This window comes from Euphorbia lathyris, chromosome 8 (genome assembly GCF_963576675.1).
Source record: "Euphorbia lathyris chromosome 8, ddEupLath1.1, whole genome shotgun sequence".
NCBI lineage: Eukaryota > Viridiplantae > Streptophyta > Magnoliopsida > Malpighiales > Euphorbiaceae > Euphorbia > Euphorbia lathyris.
In genome coordinates, this window is record NC_088917.1 from 17,486,979 (window position 1) to 17,509,803 (window position 22,825).

The 22,825-nt window shown below is 35.4% G+C and overlaps 1 protein-coding gene across 3 annotated transcripts; it reads right to left on the bottom strand.

Annotated features, from left to right (window-relative positions):
* Window positions 1-5,932: 5,932 nt before the first annotated feature.
* LOC136203530 (putative RNA-binding protein involved in heterochromatin assembly) lies at window positions 5,933-9,046 on the bottom strand. Of its 3 annotated transcripts, XM_065994701.1 has the most exons (5): window positions 8,957-9,008; window positions 8,024-8,119; window positions 7,236-7,650; window positions 6,185-6,298; window positions 5,933-6,087 (listed from the first exon to the last, which is right to left on the bottom strand). In XM_065994701.1, the coding sequence occupies exons 3-4, from the start codon at window positions 7,622-7,624 to the stop codon at window positions 6,205-6,207; spliced, it is 483 nt and encodes a 160-aa protein (XP_065850773.1). In that variant the 5' UTR covers window positions 7,625-7,650; window positions 8,024-8,119; window positions 8,957-9,008; the 3' UTR covers window positions 5,933-6,087; window positions 6,185-6,204. The 3 variants fall into 3 exon arrangements, with proteins under 3 accessions (XP_065850773.1, XP_065850771.1, XP_065850774.1); XM_065994699.1 differs by lacking the exon at window positions 8,024-8,119 and having other exon boundaries at window positions 8,957-9,046; XM_065994702.1 differs by lacking the exons at window positions 8,024-8,119; window positions 8,957-9,008 and adding an exon at window positions 7,945-7,974.
* Between the last annotated feature and the right edge of the window lie 13,779 nt (window positions 9,047-22,825).

Consider the following 22,825-nt stretch of genomic DNA (forward strand, 5'->3'; position numbering starts at 1 on the left):
AGATTTTCTTCAGCCATCATAGACCTAACCATATCAAAAAAGAGTTATATTTCTCCTTTCGGCAACACCATTTTATTACGGAGTGGGCATAATTGATAATTTTAACTCATTTTTTATCACATAAAGATTTGAATTCATATGAAAGATATTCCCGATCACGGTTAGTTCTCAAAGCTTTAATCTTTCTATCTAATTGATTCTCAACAAGGTTATAAACTTTCTAAAACAGTTTAAGGCGTTAAACTTTTTGAGGGATGAAATAGATGTGACCATACCTGGTATATAATCATCAATTAAAGTGATGAAGTAGTGCCACATGTCTTTCCTTCACATTCATTGGACCACAAACATCAGAATAGATTAATTATAAAGGATATTTAGCTTTAGTAGCCTTTCAAAACGGGTTTCTGAACATCTTTCCTTTAATGCATGGCTCACAAGAGGGCAATTCAACTTTATTTAAATTATCTAGTAACCTCCCTTTGGCTAACCAACTCATTTGATCTTGATCTATGTGGTTTAGTCTAGCATTCCATAATATCACATCTTTATCACATACATATGGTATGATGGGAAAAGAACCGTAGTTGAAATTTCTTAAGTCAACCTTAAACCGTTTGAAGTTTAACCAGAACCATAATATGTATATTCCAAACACAATATTAAATTGTTATCTTTAAAATGAGAAACTGAATCCTAAATTCAACAATGATGTAACATAAATTATATTCCTTCGAATTTCAAGAGCAAACATGACATCATGCATAAGGAGAGTCTGACCACTATGTTGTTTTGTGCAGCTGCTGATTTTAAAAAGAAAAAGACGCAAAAGACTAAATCTTCCTCTTTAGCCGATATGCCTGGAGGCAGGGGCGGAGACAGCCCGGAGCCCGGGGGGGCTCCAGCCCCCCGGACTCCGGCACCACCCTTAAGAAATAGTGGTTCAGTCTCGAGTAGCCCCCCAAAATAATTGATTTAGTACTTATATTTAGGATGTACTCATGTAACATAAAATTAGGTTTGTCCTCTTGGTTTAGGTGGTATCTGATCTTCTGTTGATTTTCACAACGTTCCAGGTCTGAGTCCCTTACTCATCACTTTTTATCTTGTGTATCCCATATTTTTTCTTGTCTTTCCACAACCGTCCAGGTTCGAGCCTCCTACTCATCACTTTTTGTCTTGAATATTAATTTTTTTTCATCATTGTTTTTTTATCTAACTATAATATTTTCCCTAAAATTAAAATATTAATATTATTATCTAATTAATTGTAATTTTTTTCCTTTAATCAAAATATCAATGTAAATATTCAATTCACATTTTTTTCATCATTGTTTTTTTTATCTAACTATAATATTTTTCCTAAAATTAAAATATCAATATTATTATCTAATTTAATTATTTTTTCATCATTATTATTAATTAATTATAATTTTTTCCTTTAATCAAAATACCAATATAAATATTTAATTTATAAAGAATAATATACTTGTTTAGGAGTTTTAATTTAGAAAATTAGCGTTAAACTTATAGAAAATTAAATATGTATATGCACTAAAACGAAACAATTAATGCTGGAGAGCAAAAAAAAATTGCCTAGCCCTAACGGGCTGGACATTAGAAAATTACTCTAAACCGTATGGCTAAAATTAGCCCCCCAGATACGAAATCCTGGCTCCGCCACTGCCTCGAGGGGCTCCATCTATGACGGTCCTTGGTGGAGCCAGGGAAGAAACTCCCCCTCCCTGGGGTTTTTCGGCGGGACCGGAGGGTCGGTCGATCCTCCTCGCTCCCTGTTAATGTAATTACAAAAAATATACGAAACTACTTCAATTTATTTACAAACTTGTTTGGAAGATCCGATGTGACATTTAAATAACAGTCAACCCAATATTTTTAAATTTTTGGTAGCGCATGAGCTAAAATTGATTTGCTTGAAACGTTAGAGTTAAATTTACACAATTTCATACTTTACAGCTAAATGTATATTTCGCTTGAAATGTTGGGGATAAATTTGCCGCATGTATTAAAGAAAAAAACTTTAATAGGTAAGTTAGAGCATGCTTGGTTTATAAATTAAAGATAGAAAAAAGGAGCAAAAACAAACTTTAAAAAAAGTAATTTTATTTTGTTAGGTGATTTTTTTTTCGATAAAAAGGTATTTACTTATTTCCCTAGCATTGACTATCACAGTAGGATGGTTAAAATGCACTTTAACTAGTTCACTGCATTTTTAGCATTTTGGGTTGGTTCCCAACTTCCCATTTTAACACAATCATTAAAGTTCTTTTACTCCTTTTCCTTGTTAATATAAAATTATGATACATATACATAGTTAATATAAGTTTTAAATTTATATCTATGGTGTTTTTTAGGGAAGTACATATTTAATAAACATACAAAATAATATCATTTTACTCCTAAGTTTCCAACGGAAGTCAAATTTACTTCTACCTAAATAAATTGATTTATTGTTATTTAACTCGTTACTGTCATATTAAACATTTTGAACATCAATTATATTTAAAATATATGTTATATTACTAACATAATTATAAATAATATTTTGATATGTTAATATATTTTTTTTTTTTTGTGAGAGAATGGATTTGAACTCACAACTTTCCACCTCTATAATTTCAGAGGTGTATCAATAACTATGCTCCTTTGGTCAAAATGTCAATATTTGAGTATGCAAACATACAAGTTAATCCTAATAAATTGTCTGAAATATTTATTATGTTAATAAAATAGTTATAAGCACCTGTAGAAATGCACGAAACTGATTATGTTTATTGACAAACTTATTGAAATGGTTCGATGTGGCAATCGAATAACTGTTAAATCAGCTCGTTTAAATTTTATGTTAGGTATGAGTAAAATTGATCTTGTTTGACAACGTTAAAAATAAAATAGTATAATTTCGTACGTAGAGATAAATCTGTACTTTCTAAAAAACAATCGATAATATTCAACCGATCGGTTATTGATTAGCAGTCTTGATCACATGCACCTTAATGAGCATGTAGAATTTGTTCATTCACTATTAGATCTAGGCTTATTAGAATCCTAAGATGAAGATTCAAAGCATCTTGAGGCTTAGATTTAATAAGCCTAGATCTAACGGTAAATGAGCAAATCTACATGCTCATTAAGGTGCATGTGAAAACTACAAATCTCGATGAGGATTTAAAGTGAAATTTACAGATCACCTACTACTCATTAAGGTGCATGTGAAAACTATAAATTTTGACGAAGTAGGGAATCGAACCTCAAACCTGACAAGCAGAGACTCAACTCCTTACCACTCAGATCAACACTCGTTAGCATTTTTAATGTAATATTTGATGACTCAGCTCCTTGGCGCAATGGTAAACATTGTTGTCGTGTGACTGAGAGGTCACGGGTACGAGTCTTAGGAGCGGCCTCTTGCTAAAAAAATGGCAGGGGAAGGCTTGCCCTCCAGTACACCCTTGTGGTAGGACCCCTCTCCGGACCCTCGTTTAAGCGGGGACGTGTAGTGCACCGGGCCGTCCTTTTAGCCGATCCCGAATCATTTTTGGACTAAGGCTTTATTGTTGTTGTATTTGATGAGTCACACTAAGATTTAGCAAAGCTATTAATGGTCTCATGAGAAAATAATGATGGCACAATACTTGGAAAATGCTAAAGAAAAGCTCTAAAAACAAGAAAGAAAGCATAAACAGATTGAGCTGATTAAGTACTTACAACATGAAGTAAACATAAATAAAAGCTATGCTTAAAGTGGATCAAAGTATCTTTCTAAAAGCTATCTAATGGAGTCTAGCTAGTAATCAATATATATGTGTGTGCTTACTTTTTTGACCAATTAATAAATTAATTTTAGTTTTATGTTAATTAATCAAACATTACCCAATTAAGAGGTCAATGAAAGGTGTTTGCAAAAAGCTTTGGAATCCTATGTTAAATTTTCTACTCTTTATTAAATTGGCTTAATACATCATTTGCTCCCCTGAACTTATCTAAAAAGCTTGACTTACCCTCTAAACTTTCAAAATATCCCGATATCCCTCTCAACTTGGATAAAAATATTCAGTTAGCCCCTGAACTTGCGTAAAATATAATCAATTAATCACTCAGTTACAAAAAATTAAGTTAAATGTGGAAGATGTATTCCACGCATCTTAGAATGTTATTACACAATTCAAAAATAGATTAAAAATGAAGTTATTACTTGCTCAACTATAAAACTTGTCTTCTCTAATATTAGAACTGCATATCCCGATTTTGATCTTTTTACTTTTTTTTAAGACGCGTGGAATATATCTTCCACATTTAACTTACTTTTTTTTGCAACCGAGTAATCAATTGATTATATTTTATGCAAATTTAGGGGGCTAACTGAACATTTTAAGCAAGTTGATGAGACTATTGAGTCCTTATGTTTGGGTAAATAATTATAAGGTCCTTATGTTTTTACTTAACACGCTAGTAAGTCAATCATATTATTATAAAATCCTTATGTTTTTACTTAACACGCTAGTAAGTCCATCATTTTAAGCAAATTTGGGTAAATAATTATAAGGTCCTTATGTTTTTACTTAACATGCTAGTAAGTCCATCATATTATTATAAAGTCTTTAAGTTTTATTTTAATCAACTCTTTAGTCCTTCCATTTGTTTTTATAAATGAAAGTCCAAAATTACCATTAGTTATATACATAAAAAAAAATTATTTTTTAGTTTCAAATTTAATTTTAATGAAGTCTTTGAACTACATATATACCGAAATTAATATACTTTAAAAGATGTATTATTAATTTTCTTAAATTGTAATTATTTTTTCTTTATTTTTTAATATAATATCTTTAAACTAACCTTTAATATTTTTATAATTTTTTAAAAATCATATATTTTTTTTCTTTAAAATTTATTAGAGTTGTAAAAACTTTTTACAATGATAGTCTTACTCCTATTTTAATAATTTTTGAAATATTTTTCATTCGTTTTTTAGTCAATAAATTTTACGCTATTAAATTAAAGTTCTATAATTATATAAAAATTAATAAATCAATTACTTATATTGGAGTTTATATTGGAGAGATCGTGATTATGTAGGAAAAAAGAGAAAAAATAGATGTTTTATTATTAAAACATAAAGTAAAAGGTAATTTTGGTATTTTAAAATTTATTTAGTATAGTTTGACCAAGCATAAGAACTAAGGAGTTAGCAAAAACAAAAATTGAGGAACTATATAATTATTTATAATTATTTATCCATATTATTTTTAAGAAGATGAGTTGGAACTCACAATCTCACACCTTTGAAATTAGAAGTGTGTCGATTAAGATATACTCGTCATGGATTTTAAACTTGAAAGAAAATCTCTCTCCTTATTATTATAAAGAGGAAATAGAAACTTTGTGATCCATTCTTAAAATCAACATTTTATTAATTAGATTCACTGAGTCAATCAATTTCCATTTTATGCTAAAAAAAAAACTTTATAACACAAAATCCACAATGCATCACTTTTTTTTTTTGTTAGTGGAAAAAACAAAAGGTCAGTGATCAACAATATGACATAAAAGGATGTATGACTTTTTTTTTTCTTCTTTTCCATTTTTACATATTATTGTTGCACTTTAATTTTGTTCTCATCCTAAAAAAATAAATATAATAATAACTTAAATTTCATTAAATATATGAGATTGTGTAACGAACTGATCCAGATTGAGTGGCCGGAGCAAAGAGCTTATCCTAAGGGATAACGATGAGGGCAGAAATGAATTGAATCTCACATCGAAAATGGAGATATAGTGACTATGGCTTATTAGTAAGATGGGAATCCAATACATATAGACGAGTTTTAAAACAGTGAAGTTCAAGATATTGGATTTGGACCAAAGTGGACAATATCTACATGATATAAAATGCAACCAAAACAAACATATATATAATAATAGATTGATGCCATGCATAGAACTACATTTTATAATGTTTTAGAATAATTTAAGAAGGTTCACAAAATGGATGTCTATATAATAATAATAATAATAATAATAAGAGTGATTTGCATATGCTGCTGCTGCAAACTGCAAGACCTGAAATTAAGCCAATAATTACTGTTAATTTTTTTTCATAATCTAAATAGTATAATGAAATAATTAAAATTTATTTTTAACAACAATTAAATCTCACCCAAAAATAGAAAAATATGACTAATATGAAGTCTTGTTAGATGATAAATCTCTGGGAGCATTGCATCTATAGCACTCCATCCTGCTAGCAAAATTATGCTCATTGCATCCAGACCTGTTTAATTTAAATATATTATTACAAATAATTACTCCTCATATTTCAATTCAATACTTAATTAATTATAATCGCAAACATTTAACCCCGGATTAATAGGAAGAATATAAAACTCGGTTAAAAGTGTTTGTTTCATTTCATATGCATAATGATACGGAATGATCAATACAATACAAAACCCAATGCGGGGCTCCGTGTCCAATCCAAGCGAGCGACACATGCTACTTCATACCAGGTCAAGAAGTTAGGACACACTAGTCTTTTATACTAAAGGGTGCGTTAGTTTTTCCTCGATTCAGACAAATTGTCTATAAAAAAGGGGATAAGGTGCAAAAAATACTTCTAACGTTGATAGTCAGGAGCAGTTTTACCATAACGTTGACATTCAAGAGCAATTGTATCTCTAACATTGGTAATTTGGGTCAATTTCAGAAATAATTATATAAAATACTGATGGTTTGCTACTTATTCTTTACTAGTTACATATCAGTTAGTTCTATAAAAAGTTTTTACATTTTTTTTATTTAGTAATAGAATTGGAGATTAATATTTTTAAATTAGACGAAATATTTAAATTTTTCTACCGAACTCATACAAAATACAGTATAATTTTTTAATTTTAATTTTATTTTTTTTCATGGCAATTCATGTGTTTGTGCGGTTACTAATGAGTAATAAAATAAAGCACATGTAACGCGTAGATGATAAAATTTGTGACTGAGAAGACAAATGTAAATTGCAGATGATAAAATTTGTGACTGAGTAGACAGTTTGATGAATTATTTCTCAAATTCACCCAATTTGCCAACGACAAGGGTAAAGGTAAGGGTAAAATTGCTGTTGTCTGCCCATATTAAAGGTAAAATTGCTTCTAACGGCCAATGTTAAGATATTTTTTTTGCACCTTATCTTGTAAAAAATGCAGATATTAACTGACCTAGTGCAAATCCAGTCCCCAGATTTCCAACCGGAGCGACTGGTGGTGCCGGAGTTTCCAAACCCGAAACCTCTCATTCGCATCATATTATCACCGTCGAAACCCGAAGAAGAAGAGGAGGAAGAAGAAGATTGATCTTTAGTTGCACCACATTTGAAGCAGCTAGAACGGCTAGCAAAGTTATGAGCACCACAGTTACTAATGGTGCAATACCAGTCACCGGGTCTAACATCAGGACCCGTATTAAACCCGAATGAGGATAACCCGAAACCGCTTCCATAATTATCACCCGAACCAGGCCTCGCCTCGCCGCACCTCTGACACGAGTCTCTCCTTTGGAAGTTCAGATACTGACATGACCTGCAATTCCAGTCCCCTGGCCTGCTCATGATCTCTTTTAAATTTTCCTTTCCTTCTGAAATTCAAAACATCAAAATAAAATAATGAGAAACGTTTTTTCTTTTTTCGGCATTATTTATTTGTAATTCGGAACTGATAATGAGAGTTGGTCGGAATGGTAAGTAGTAAGAGCAGATAGCGATACTTGGGGTTCTGTCTATGGAGAGGGCTGATTTAGCACCTCCAACTAAGGTTCATTTAGCGTGGTTTTTAAACAGTAAATATAGAGTGTTTAAATATCGATAGTTATTTTAAAAAGAAAATCAACTAATAATAACAATTAATATAAAAAGGAGAACCAAATGGGTACATTTAGAGATGTTAAATCGGTCCTCGCTATAGAATCAATCACAATGGTAAGGAACAAGAGCATAGAGAAGGGGATTTACGAGTGTCGTTGCACCCTAATCTCCGCGATACTTTTTGTTGAGAGGCTCGGTCTCTGTTTTCATACAGTAGTACTTATTCTGCCGTTGATAGTTATTCTAAAAAGAAAAGATTTAGATTTAATAAATTTAGATCTAATAGTGAATGACCAAATCATTTGATCATTTAAGGTCCAAATGAACACTACTGAAGAGATGGACCAGTGTTATTGCACCCTGATCTATCGATGATACTTGGGATTCCGTTTATGGAGATGGCTGATTTTGCACCTCCAACCACATTTCATTCAATGCCCGTTTGATTCTTCTTTTGAAACTTTTTTTTTTATGTTTTATTCTAAATAATAGATATAAATGATAAAAAAAATTTGAAGTAATATAAGTGATAAGCTAATATTTATTAGCTAAAACAAACAAAAAATAACAACAACAAACAGTAAATAATTTGAACTAAATAGACCTTCAATCCCCCATCTTGTTTGTGCCAATTTGTCCCTATTTAGTACGTAACTTGTAAATTTGATTGTGAAGCCTTATTTATCAAATTATAGTTTGTTCTTACCGAAAAATTCTACGGTGGATCAGGACCAGTAATGACTTCTATTCAGATGATGCCACATCATCCCAACTATTGACGTGACATCATCTGACTGGAAGGACCACTACTGGTTCCGGTCCCCTGTGAAGCCTTATTTATCAAATTGTAGCTTGTTCTTATAAAAAATTCTACCGTGGATCGGGACCAGTAATGACCCTTCTACTCAAATGATGTCACATCATTCCAACTGTTAACGTAACATCATTTGAGTGGAAATACGACTATTGGTCCCGGTCTACAGTAGAATTTTTCGTTTTGATCTTCGAAATGGATAGAATTACTCATACCTAAATTTTATTCTAAAATAAATAAATAAAATAGAAATTTAAGCCCCTTACCTTTGTTAATTAAGCTTGAGGAATGAAGAAAAGATGATTATGTGAGAAGAATTAGTACTAAGTTGAGGAAGAAGAATTTGTGATTTTAGGAAATGAGCTTAAGGGTTGTTTATATAGTTGGAGAAATGGAAAAAAAAAAAAAGGTGACATTTTAGGCTATCTTTTTCATATTCTTCACTTTGGGGTATGGCTTTGAACAATGGAATCAATAGTCACCATAACTAGAAAAAGTGATAAAGAGAATTTCCAAATCATATTCCAAATATACACGGAAATACACGGTTATGGGTACGGTTTTGACATTTCCTATATGCTCAATCAATTAATGTAAAGTTATATATTATATAAATATAATATATAATGGATTACCTTAAATGATGATGTGGTGAATGAGTTAAAACTCTTAAGACCTTATTAAGTGTGACACAGTAGCGTTTACCTGGACCCTAAATGAGCATAGATCCAATAATGAGCATAGATCCAACGGTGAATGACCAAATTCATTTGATCATTCAAGGTCCAGGTGAACGCTACTGAAGTGTGACATGGTTAATTCGTTGGGACCGTGTGACGCTTATTTCACCTTCTAAAAATAAATCAGCTAATAGTATTAAATATAAGTCAGCTCATTTCACCTTCTGAAAATAAGTCAGCTATACAACAGACACATATATAAATATAAATACATGTGTTATGCATTGATTGATAGTGAGTATTACTCCAGGAGTACCCTAAAATTACTCATTAGGAGAAATTTTACAGTACTTCGGGAATAATACTCCCAACCAATTAAATTTGTTTTTAGTTCCACTACATGAGCATGATTGGTGGAAGAAAAAATATAAATACATGTGTCATGCATTGATTGGTAGGGAGTATTATTCCAGGAGTACCCTAAAATTACTCATAAATTAGACATGTTATATATCAGAGATATAGTTCCAGCGTACCATATTAATCATATAAGTAAGCCATTACATCTATACACCATAACATGCAACACATAAGGGACACGATAGTAAATAATGCACGGATGATCTTATTGATATATGAGCAACAATGATACATCCATAACACTTCATCCTATAAGGAAACTACTAGAGATGGAAGGAACACAAGCAAAGACTAGTGAAAACCAGTGGCAAATACAAGATTGCTCGGTTAGGAGGGGGGCCGATTTTACACGTGGTGTGTAAATTTTTTTTTTGCTAAATCGGTGTCTAATAGAAAAAATTCGGATTTAGAGAAGGCATAATAGGTGAAAAAAAAAATTAGAAGTTTAGATTTAAGAAAGACGTAATAGGCAAAAAAAAAATTAGAAATTTGGATTTAATGAGGACCTAACAGGCTAAAAAAATTTAAAATTTGGACTTAGAGTGAACCTAACAGGTCCAAAAAATTGAAATTTTGGATTTAGATATGACTTAACGGGACCTGAGCCAATTTTGGAGTACTAATATATATAGCACCCGAGCTAAATTTCTTGAAAACAAGAGGGTCAGAATCACAACAACCTACAATTTTGTGGAGACAGGGGGGCCGAAACTACTCGTGGCCATGGTGGTTCCGGTAGCCGGAGGGGCCCAGACCCCCTGTCTCCGCCCCTAGTGAAAACGCCCAAGGTGACATGTCACTTCTCCTATAGCGCTTCTTATACCAACTCGAGACCTTGGGGCAATAACACTTACCATGTCTCCATCAACACTCACCCCTCTTACATAGTTAAGATTGGAGGGATCATTAGTCCCTTTTCTTTACCGTGTCCGCAGTCATGATTGTTGTTCATGTTTGTGATTTTGGAAGAAATTAGAGAGAATTTCAATTTTTAATTGAAAATATGATAATAGCAAAAATGTCCAAAAGAAAGCGGTGATAAGTAAATAGGGAACGGTATTTAGTATTCGAATAGGGTTTGGTCAAATATGCAATAGTGCATGGCTCTTTAAGGCCTTGAGAGGTGGGAAATGCATGAAAATGTTTATCTTCAAATTTTCCAAAAATGCCCTCGTAGATATATATTATTCCCATAAATATAGATAGGTTCTTTGCTTAATAATTGTACCATCAAATATAATCAGCATCTAGGTATCCATTTGTTTTTACAACAAACAATTCTGGCATATCCATATGGAAAGTAATAATACTCCTAAATTAATTCCCTTAAAATTTACACTATATGCACACACAAAAGATAAAGTTATATACATTTTAATTGGAATTTAAAGATGACAAAACTTTTGTTTTTTTTTTTTTTTTTGAATTGAAACAGAACTTTATTAATCTTTCAGATCTTTACAAAATAAATCGTTAAGCCAATGTGGCATTAAAAAAGAAACAAATCTGTTAACGTGTAATCTAGCGTTGCGAGCAATAGCTTGTGCAACACCGTTGGCTAATAGCAACTCAATGGTTGTAATATTGTTTTTATATTATTTTCTTTTTTTGTAGGAAAAAACATTTTATTAAGATTATACACTTTAAGAAATTAGGAACATAAAAAGCAACAAAAGAATTAGCATTGGAACAAGAATGACGAACTAATTTATGAGCAATTATGTTCGCTAATTGAGGAACAGACGTTACCGAACAAGTCAGACGATTTTGAAGAAGTTTCTTGATGTTTTGAACTACTCCACAATACTCCGTAAGATCCTTATGGCTCGAGGACCAACTATTCACCACTCCTTTTGCGTCAACTTCAAAACCGATATTGTTGTAGCCTAAACATCCAAGCAATATCGTCTCATAAGGCCAATGCTCAAGTCATTTGAGACCGAGCTATAACAAGCTCTCGTAATTACATAGAACCACACCCATACCAAAACAAGATAAGATCTAAAAAATAGCTCGCCTACATTGCATTTCACCCGCCCTTCTACTGGATTTTTCCTGAAATTCTACCTTTGCTCACTGTTTTGATCCATAGTCAGCCCAGATTCAATATTGGTCCTTTGCCCTTGCCGCCAATCATGTAAAAACTGCATTGAACTTCTTATGTCGTTATTGGGATTCTGGCATGACTTCGACTAAAGATGACTATTCCTCTGTGTCCAGATTGACTATAGAACCACTACCGAAACACATACAAATTCCGGATTGGCTGGTTCAACAAATCAATAAGCCAATCTTCGACTTGGTCTCATTCCCCTATAGGAGTTAGTAGCTGAACTGCTGCCCAACACTGCTTCGCGTACAAACATTCTGCAAAGAGATGTCAGCTGTGTTCAACATCGTTCATACAAAGAAGGCACCAAAATCGGAACACTAACATTCTTCCTAATGAGGCGAATTCGAGTAGGCAGCGTCTTAGTAGCACGTCTCCAAAGGAAAAACTACAGTATAGTGGAAAGGACTAAGCTACATAGATTTATGCATCCTTTTTGGCTTTGCACCATGCTGTGAGAAGACTCAACAATCTGATACCCAGCTTTTGATGAGTACAACCCATCCTTTGAAAAATGCCAAATAAGACAGTCATCCATATCCAAGAAAGGTACCACCATATTGCAAATGATATTCGCTTTCGAGAGATTGAACTAGCTCTCGACCTTGCCTCGATCCTATAGTCACGTATTATGGATAAAAAGGGAACTCACAGTATCATTACACTTCGCCTCTGTACTACAAGATGTAACCATACGATTATCATCATTAACAAGCCACAAATTCTTCCAAATAGACACCTTATCTCCCCTCCCAATTTTCCAGTGTAAACGTTGATTCAAGACCTCAATAGAACTTTACATACTCCTCTAAATAATACTAGGGTTATTACCTAATTTAGAAGAAAGAAAAGACTCATTAGGGTAGCATTTAGCTTTGAACAAATGACTCACTAAGATGTATGGATTACTAATAAACTTCCATCCCTATTTACCTAATAACGAAAGATTAAAATCCCGAAGATCTCAAAACCCCAACCCCCCTTTTGTTTTTATTGGTACATAACTTCCCCCAATCAAACAAATGGATATTCCTCTTTCCATCTTCTTTCGTACCCCACCAAAAAGAATTCATCATCTTCTATAGATCATCGCACAAAGATTTGGGAAGAAGAAAATTGCTCAAACAGAAAGTAGCCAGAGCTTGAGCCATTGATTTAATTAGAACATCTTTCACTACTGTAGGTTCATCGCCTCATTTGTAACACTAAACTACATCGCCTCATTAGTAACACTAAAAGGGAAATTCGTTAATGACACGATTGTTTTGGGCTTGGAGCCCAACTGAGATCATGATGGTTTTGACAGGATCGACGTCGTCGAAAAATAAGTGTCGCCACCCAGACCAGGTTTGGAAAAATGTTACCGAGATTCCTTACGGGAAGCAAATGAGTTTGGAAATTTGGTATAGTTTGGGAAAGGCTAATATCCTCTCGAGAGAGAATATTAGGCACGTCCAAAACGCCCAGTAAATCCACCGACCTCCGACTTAACATTCTAAGCACTACCAGTCTAATCATAACATTCGGTTAACTTTGAAATTGTTTTGACAAAACTTGTTTTCTTTGTATAAAAATATTGCCACAAATGATGGAAATTCCCAATCAAACAAATTAATTAAACAAAGTGAATAAACTTTAATAAATTGACTTACAGATACATCTGGATATTTCATGGTCTTCCTTCATATTTAATTATCATTATAAGACCTGCAAAACTCGAATTGGAAGCAAAGAAATCAGATTGGTTGATAAAATAGTAAAAATTACAAGTTTCAGTAATTCTGATAAGGATTTTTGTCGATTCATAGCAGAAACTTAGGATGACATGCTTCTGCTTTCAGATGGAATTGAAAAGGGAAGTCTAAAGCTAAGGATTGAAAGGAAAATGTAGAACTAAGGAAAGAAAATTGAAAGAAATTGAAAATATTGAGTCTAATTATTGTTGAGAGATTGTTGAGTCTTTTTGAGATTTGTTGGGGACTTTTTGTTGGTGCCAAAACTTGTATTTATGCTGTAAAAATAAGTAGGTAATTGTCCAGCAAGTAAGTTCCACGTTTCAGTAGGGAAATTCCAATAAGTTACATAACTGCTCTCCTCCACTAACTAATTTTTGCTGTTGAATTATGTTTTTCTGCTGTAGAAAATATGTAGAAAACTTCCCAACAAGAAAGATTCACGTTTCAGTAAGGAAGTTCTCTAATTGTAAAACAAGGTTGCTCCTAACTGCTCGCCCCTACTAACTCATGTTTCAGCTTCACTATATCCCCATTATCTCTTATGCCAACTTCCACGAATTTGCTGCAGCTTCATCTTTGATTTAATTGGATAAATTACATATTTTAGCCAACACTTTGGTAAATTACCAAATCGGCTCAAAACTTCAAATGTTACACAAATTTTGATGAAAAGAGTAATTAATAAATAATTACAAATCAGCCTGAACCCCATAAACTTTCATAATTTTGTCTGAATTAAGTAATTAATTATGAAATTGGCCCAAATTAAAGTATGGGTGAAACATGTGCGTACATGTTTTTCAGGGCTAGGATCTCCTTTTTCGATCTACTAATGAAATTCAAGAGGTTCATGAAGCTTCCTATAGCAGTTTAAGGATCTGGTTTTAAACGCGATTTGTCTCCTTACAGATTCCATATGTGGTGTTTTTGGCCTTTATGTTAAATCTGTTGTTGGAATTTTATTTATTGTGTTTAGATCCTTGTTAGCTTTGATTCAATACGATATCTTGTTTTCTTCCGTCAATGAACCGGGTTGCCACTTCCCTTTTTCGGACATTGGCTCTCAATCTGACGGTCTATTCTACATTTGATATTTTGATTACTTAATGAACTACTTTACACAAAGAAAAACTATATAACTATTAAATTATATAGTCTATTTTTATACTTTTTCATAAATAGAATTATAAGGTCCAAACAAATTGACCTCCTAAATAGTAGTCACTATATAAGAAAAAATGGTGCTTACTTTTGAAGTTTGAATATTTGTTTATATGAATTTGTACTTTTGGAATAAGTCAAAAAGGGTTAAATGTAGCAAATAACCTTTTTCTTTTTTTATATTCAATTCCACTGTACATATGGGTCTGCAGCAGGGAGCATTAAGGGCTAAATTGACAAGATTTTTCAATTATTTGGTGCGAATGTTCCCTAAATTGATTACGCGTAGCATATTATCTAATTTCTTTTTCAGTCCATATATTTTATTCTCATTATAACTAACTTAAGCAAGTGTTTAAATGAATCTAATTAATCCGTACGAGATTTTGTTCCAAAGAAAAATCAACTATTTTTCCTATTTTTACGTGTGCATTTGGAATAATAATATTAGGCTTAATATACCATTAGCATGCTGAACTTAGTTTAAAAAATCAATTGTACTTCTAAATTTATATAGTATTTTAATTTGTTTAAAGTGTCATGATTGATATCTCAGAGGTAACTCCAATCGATTCGATCGTAAACTTTGCTAATGTCAATTTTTAAAGTAATATTTCCTCTTATTTGGAGGAACAAGGGTAAACTGAACCTACTTGGCTCTTCATCCAATTTTATTGATGTTCGGGTTTCTAAATTCGGTAAATAGGTTTGCCGGAGTATCGATTAACCGGTTTTTATGGTTTTTTGGAGAGGACTCGTCATCAAGCCTCATGAAATTTACTCAAGTCTTTATCTATCCGATCGAGTCTCCCATGGGTTCTCATTGAGGATTTTAATGATGTGACATCTTTAGCTAAGAAATAGGGTGGTAATCGGCATCCGGCCTCTCTACTTTAGGGGGTTTAGTGAGACAATTAACTACTGCCGATTAAGTGAGATTAAGATGGTGGGACATGCTTTCACATGGGAGAAGAGTCGCGTGACAGGAAACTGTATTGAGGAGAAATTGGATCGAGCTTTTGCTGATTCAGAATGGATGACTTTATTTCCTAATGATACTTTATTTCCTAATGATACTGTTCTGAATGAAGATGCCCAATTTAGTGATCATACAGCTTTAATGTTGATGCCGGTTATGCAATTGGTGAGAGGTTTGAGGCGATTTCGATTCGAGAACGCATGGATGGGTGAGACTGATTGTTGGATGGTAGTGGGAAATGCATGGTCGACTACGACTGTTTCGGATTTACTCCTTAGACTTTATCGGTGCAGTGAACAACTGTCTATTTGGGGAGATCAAAGAAGGGGCCGATTTCGAAACCAAATCCGAGAGTGTCGATGTGAACTGGCTTGGGTCAAAATACGAGCAGATGATTTCTGTCAAGAACAGGTTGCAGCAATAAGGGGGCGACTCGAATAGGAGGTGTACTAGAAACAGAGGAGTAATAAATTTTGGCTCCAAGCTAGAGACACAAACTCTAAACTCTTCTATGTCGAGGCTAACTCCAGGCGCAAGAAGAATGTACTATAAAAATTAAAAAAAATGAAGATGGAGTCTAGGTTGATTGGCAATCAGGTTTAAAGCCTCTTATATCCCGATATTTTAATATGATATTCAAGTCTGATGGTGAGAACTAGAGTATATCATTAATAGTGTCTTGCCTAAAATCACATGTAAATTAATGAGGAGATATTACATTTTTTTGAGGCTCAGGAGATTCGAAAGGCCGTATTTGAAATGCATTCGGATAAGAGCCCTGGTCCGGATGGCTCTAACTCGGGTTTCTACCAATAGTACTAGGAGGTGGTGGTCCCTGATGTCACACATCCCTATTTATCATGGCTAAATGATGGTATGTTCCCAAAAACTATTCATGAGACTATATTGGTCCTGATACCTAAGAATTCTAAATCTGAATTTGTTTATGATATGCGACCTATAGCCCTTTGTAATGTGATTTACAAAATTTTATCGAAGGTAATAGCCAATCAGATGAAACATTCCTCCACTTGATCATTTCTTCAGCGTAGAGTGCTTTTGTTTTGGGGCGTCTGATTACTAATAATGTTATGATAGCTTTTGAAGTAAATCACTTTCTGCACTAAAAAACCCAATGAAAGAAGGATTGCGTGTCTCTCAAACTAGATATGGCCAAGGCATATGACAGGGTGGAATGGGAGTTCTTGAGAGTGATAATAGGTAAGCTGGGATTTGCTGATAGGTGGATTCAGTTGGTCATGCAATGTGTTATGAAGAACACATATCAAGTACACAATGGTGCTCATACTATAGGACCAATTCGGTAAAGCAGGGGCCTTAGGCAGGGTGACCCGATTTCGCCGTATCTATTTTTATTATTTGTCGAGGGTCTTTCTGCCACTTTGTATCGCTTGGAGGGGCAGCAGCGACTACATGATTATCGAATTTCTCGGTCTGTGATGCGCCCCGAGTTGTCGCTCAAAGACTCATTAAGAGATAAGTGTACCCTATCGTTATCAAGTAATAAATATGGACAAATCCAGACATCAAATCCACAGGATTTATACTACAAGTACCAAATTAATAGACTTCTAATGTTATCTAGGCGATAAGGGGGTTTAGATTAAGTTTTTATCTAAGTTAATCTCACTCCTAAGTGATCTTAAGCGAGGTAATTTAACATGGATTGGAATTTTGTTTGGAGGTTGCTAATACCACCACGAATGAAGGACCTGGTGTGAAGATGCCTTACGAGCTGTTTACCCGCTCTTGTGGAGCTGTTGAGTAGGTGGGTGCTTATGGACAAACTATGTCCGGTTTGCAGGCCAACGGAGGAGGATACTATACATATGCTAGTAATGTATCGTCAAGCTAAGCGCGTCTGGAATTTTTCGCTTCTCGGAGGGGTTCGGTCTGAGTACCAATCATTTGTTGATTTCTTACACAATGCTATTCTGTCGCGGTCTGAGGAGGTCAGGGAGTAGGCGATTGTCATTTATTGGGGCATTTGGTCGGCAAGGAATGAGGTGGTTTAGCAGTCGAAATGGACTCCTATGGCTACCATATTTACAAGAGCCATGTGTTTTCTAGCTAGTTGGTGTGCGATTCGCACGGTGCAACAAGGGTCGGGCTCGGGTAGAACGTCTAGTGTTGTTGCCTAGGTCAAACCTCCATCGGGTACTGTCAAGGTAAATTTCAATGGTGCAGTTTTCCCACAATTGGAGCATGGAGGCTTCGGCTTTATAGCCCGAGACTGGGAAGGATAGTTTGTTGTAGCGGGGAATGGAGTGATTCAGAGTGAGTTGGATCCGTTTTTAGTGGAGACACTCTCACGACGGGAGGTACTTAGCTAGATCAAGAATAATGGGTGACAGAATATATTGCTAGAATCGGATTCACAATTACTAATATATGCTTTACAACGAGAAACTAGTGGCAAATCGGCTATGGATTTACTAATAAGTGATTGTTAATCCTTGATTAAGGATATACGGAATTGTATGGTCAATTACATTTTTAGATTAGTGAATGTCCTAGCTCATACATTGGCAAGAGCTGTAGCTTCAGAGTCTGATCGAGGTGTTTGGTCGTCTATGTTGGTCCCTTATAACGTGACAAGTTTAGTTCCAAGGGGGGATAGGAACTATTTAAAATTTTGTCCATTTAGGCTGACTTCTTTTCTTAAGAAAAGGTTTACACAGCGGCGCTAGGTAATTCTAAGACACAAGCTTAGTCAACTTGTGACTAAGTCTGTTTCTTTTCTTGAGTCAGGAGATAGCACTTAGAGTCTATTCCTGAACTCAGCTTCTTAGTGCACTCAACTCAGCGTGAGTTCGTTACTTAGTCAGTTTTATAGCAAGCAATATATAAAGGAGTTTAAGGGTTAGAAATATGTTACTCAGCAGACATATCCTGGTCCGGCCTCTCCGCCTACGTCCAGTCCCCGAAACTCGTCCGAGCTTTTTGAATTCTCTACTGAGCTCTTTAAAGGTAGAGCACGAAACCTTTTACAATAGAAGCTGAGTATACAAGAGTACCTTCCTCTATACCTCTACTCACTCCTATATCTACCGCTGAGTACTATAACCGAGTACTCAGTCTCTCCTTTCTATTCTTCTAGAAATGATAAAGTGTTTGTCCTAAACAACAATTGCTAAGACACTTTAGATGATTGAAAATCACTCTAGACTTTTACACAAGAATTGGAAATTGGTGTATGGTTTTTGCTTTGCTTTTCTCACAGAACTTCAAGTATGAATTTGGACAGCGTTTCGGCTAATTGAAGATCTGCATCGATTGAAGCAAATGAGAGGCCTATTTATAGTGACACTTGAGGCACCGGTAATTTCGAATTTCGAAATAACCGTTGGAGGGAAACGGCTTCCTGTCGTTGTCACTCAGTATGTGCTCAGTGTCGTTGGCCAATGAGATTCTTGCATCTTCTGTCCACGGCAGTGCTCGGCAGCTTTTCGTCTGGCAAACAGAATGTTTCGACATATTTGGCAAAGTCTTCCAGACAGCTTCCTGCGCCTTCTGAACTTTACCCAAAGTAGAAATACTTTGTCTAGAAGTTGGTTCTTGTCTGCCGTTGTCTTGTACTTCTTATCGTTCCCCTCAGCAGCTTCATCTTGAAGCAATTGAGAGAAGGCTTCTCGATCCTTCTTCAGGCTGAGCTTGTGCTTTGTACAAAACGACCGTGTTTTGAAATCTTGGGCCGTGAGGTCTTGATGTGTTGACTTGGGCTTGACTTCCACTTATGGGCTTTTAGACTTTATATCTTAATGTCTTATAAATCAATAAACTCAACATTGAATAAACACATTAGTGTGAATAAATCAAAGCATTTAAATTTAATGTGTTAGAATATTTTTTATCAATTACATAAATAATTTTGTCAAATCAAAATCATGTGGAAAGGTGTTTCAACAAACTCCCCCATTTTGATGTTGGCAAAAATATTCAGTTGAAGAACTCAGTGTTGAGCTCCCCCATGATAGTTGACCTTATAATACTCAAGATACTCCCCCATAAGGGTTGAGCCGCTGACTTAGTTTTACTTTAAACATTTCAAGGTTTAATCAAGTAAGTCTAAGGTCAGTTTTCAGAAAAAGGTCAGCTTATAAGTCATATTCTTTTTAACTCAGTTTATGCGGAAGGTTTAGATATCAGAGAGCGCTGAGTATTTCTTTGTTCAATGTGTTTTAAGAAGACATGTAAAAGAGGTCAACATATTGATCAACACAGCATACAATCATAAAGCAATGAAGAGAAATAGCACAGTTGATTTAGTGAAGATGCGTTAACTATTCAGCACAAAACATAAGTAAGCATCACATAAGATTGGTCATTGTTGAAAAGATAGATGCATGCACAGTTTTGTATTCAGGTCAGCATAAAAAAAAATGCATAAGGGAAAGACTACAAGTTTAACAAAAATTGAATCTAGTCAATCCTAGTCAAGCTACTTTTTCTTGTAGTTGAGTTGGGCTTCATGCTCTTTAGATTTTCCTTTTCGCTTGAATTTTTGCTGACTACCTGAAGCTTCCTCTGAATGTTGAGTTCTTTGAACTTGTTCTTTCTCCCCCGTTTTGCCACCATCGGCAGGAGGAGGAATGAAGGTGTCTTCAATGGCAGCTTGAGTTAGGCGTTTAGAGAATGCCTTTAGCTTTCGTGTGCTTTCATTTATGCCGTCAAAAATTGGAACACCATCATCCAAAATAGCACGTGGAATCCTGATAGCTGCAGCACTCAGCATACTCAGAATATATGCTTGAGACTTTCCAACCCAGTGTATACTGTCAGTAAGCATGGCAAATGCTTGATGAAACATCTTCAGCAAGGACGTGTCAAAATACTGATGTTGAGCATTTGAGTGGCGCACGTGGTTGAAAGTGACTCGAGAGTACTTCAGGATTTCGTTGGTTTTAAGCTGGTCAGTTTCCATCTCTTCCTTGCTTAAGTTCAGCAGACGTACAGCCTCACTAATTTGCTCAATGGAGCATTGGGAGGAGGAAGAGAGTTGGTGATTATTTTTCTCTTGCTCAGTGTGAAGCTGGTTGAAGAGTTGATGAACTTCGGCAGAAGTTGCATACATTGTGTTTGCAACTGCCAATTGATGAAGTTGACCCTGTAGAGAGTTCATGTGATTAACCATGGTCAGTTGGAGTTCGGCCAGCTTCGTTATTGATTCCTGCCTGGGCTGTTGAGATTGTAATGAAGTCATGACACTCAGAAGATCCTTGAGACCTTTGATCTCAGTAAGAAGCTGAATGACAGACGAAAGCTGAGTTGGCTCAACAGGAACTGACCCAGCGGCATCGGTACTTGATTGATGGAGGTCCTGGAGGAGAGCATGAGCTGAGTCAATGATTCTTCGACCAGACTCAGAGGCAGTAAGATAACTGAATGATCCATCATTTGTTGGCCTAGATGCCGGAAGAGGAGTAGAACCGAATGGAGGCGGTGTTTGGTTCTGCTCAATATTGGAAGTGCCAGCATTATCAGCGGCTGGTCTTGAATTCACATTTCCAGTGGAAGCTGACTGGATTAGATTTTGCACTTGGATTTGTGGAAGAGGAGGATCGGCAGAATGTGTTACTTGCTCAGCGTCAGGCTGAAGCTGACTAGATTTTGGAAGTTGAGGAAGTTCAGTGTTGACCTGAGCAGGTAATTCCTTAGCTTGCTCAACATGATGAGTAGCAGGATCTTCGAGCACTTGCTCGGCATCATCTTGGCTTGGGGAAGCAGTTAAGTCGGCATGTTCCTTAGGCTGAGAAACAGAGGCTTGATTTTCTTGTTGCTCTGGTGGAGACTCAATAGGATTAGAGAAGAACTTAAGGTGTATATCTGTTAGGTCAGTGATCTCATCCCTCAGAGGTGAGTCTCCCATGAGGTCAATGACGGGGGATAGATATGCCTTCTTCTTAAGTCTTCTTAGTCTCTTTATCTTTGGAGGAGTAGGGTCAGCAGGAATGGACTCAATAGAGTCAGTAGGTGAAGTTTCCCTTTGAACAGCGGGATGATTTGCCGTTGGCTCATCGTCGTCTTCGTCAACCAGCTCAGTGTTGGTTGGTTCATATGGCTCATCATCAGCTATCTCCTCAGTGTCAACCTGACCACCCAGTTCTTCTTCTTCTTCAAACTGACCACCCAATTGGTCTTATTCTTCCTCTTCTTCAAACTGACCACCCAATTGGTCTTGTTCTTCCTCTTCTTCTGACTGTTGCTCAGTGTCAATGTCTTGACTCTGTACATAATGTGAGTTAGGAGGAATGACGATGTCAGTTGGAAGGGCATCGATAGGACTTAATTCAGAAGAGATCTTCTTCTTCTTTCTTAATGGTTGCTCATCAATATCCTCTCTTTCTTCTACCTCAGGCTCAGCTTGCCTCGGTCTTTTCTCAGCTGACCTAGGTCCATCCTGACCTTGTTGAGGTTGAGGCTTAGTTCCTCTGGATACAAATTTAAGCTTCTTTGGTGCAGAGACAGCTTCTTTAGAGGTGCTTTGAACAGTTTTCCTCTTTCTTTCCATCCTTCCCTTTCGAGTCACCATCCCCTCAGTTTCCTGGATAGCGACTGCTTTCCCTTTCTTAGGCACAATGGGTTGATCGTAGAATAGACCATACAGTGCAGCTGCAGTTATCTCTATGCCTATAGTGTGGATTTCCTCAACTAAGCTCACCTTGTGGTCTTTGAGGATTCTGGTAATTATGGAGCCTAACCTAAGGGTTCCAGTGCTTCTTTGAAACCCACCGATTATGAAGACAGGCATGTTTATCTGCGTGTAGGTCAGCATGTGCCAGATGAAGCACTGCTCAAAGTTTATCGCTAAGTTGGTGCAGTTGATCTTGGGAAAGATGAAATTGGCCAGTATGTAATGGGCCATCTTCTGATGCTGACACATGGAGGTACTTGAAATTTCCCCTACATGACCAGGAGGTTTGCAGAACTCGACAGAGTAGTTGGTTTTATCTTGGTCACCAGATTTACGAAGTATTGCTCCTTCGTTTTTCAGCTTGAGTAGTGAGGCAAGATAAGCGGGGTTGATG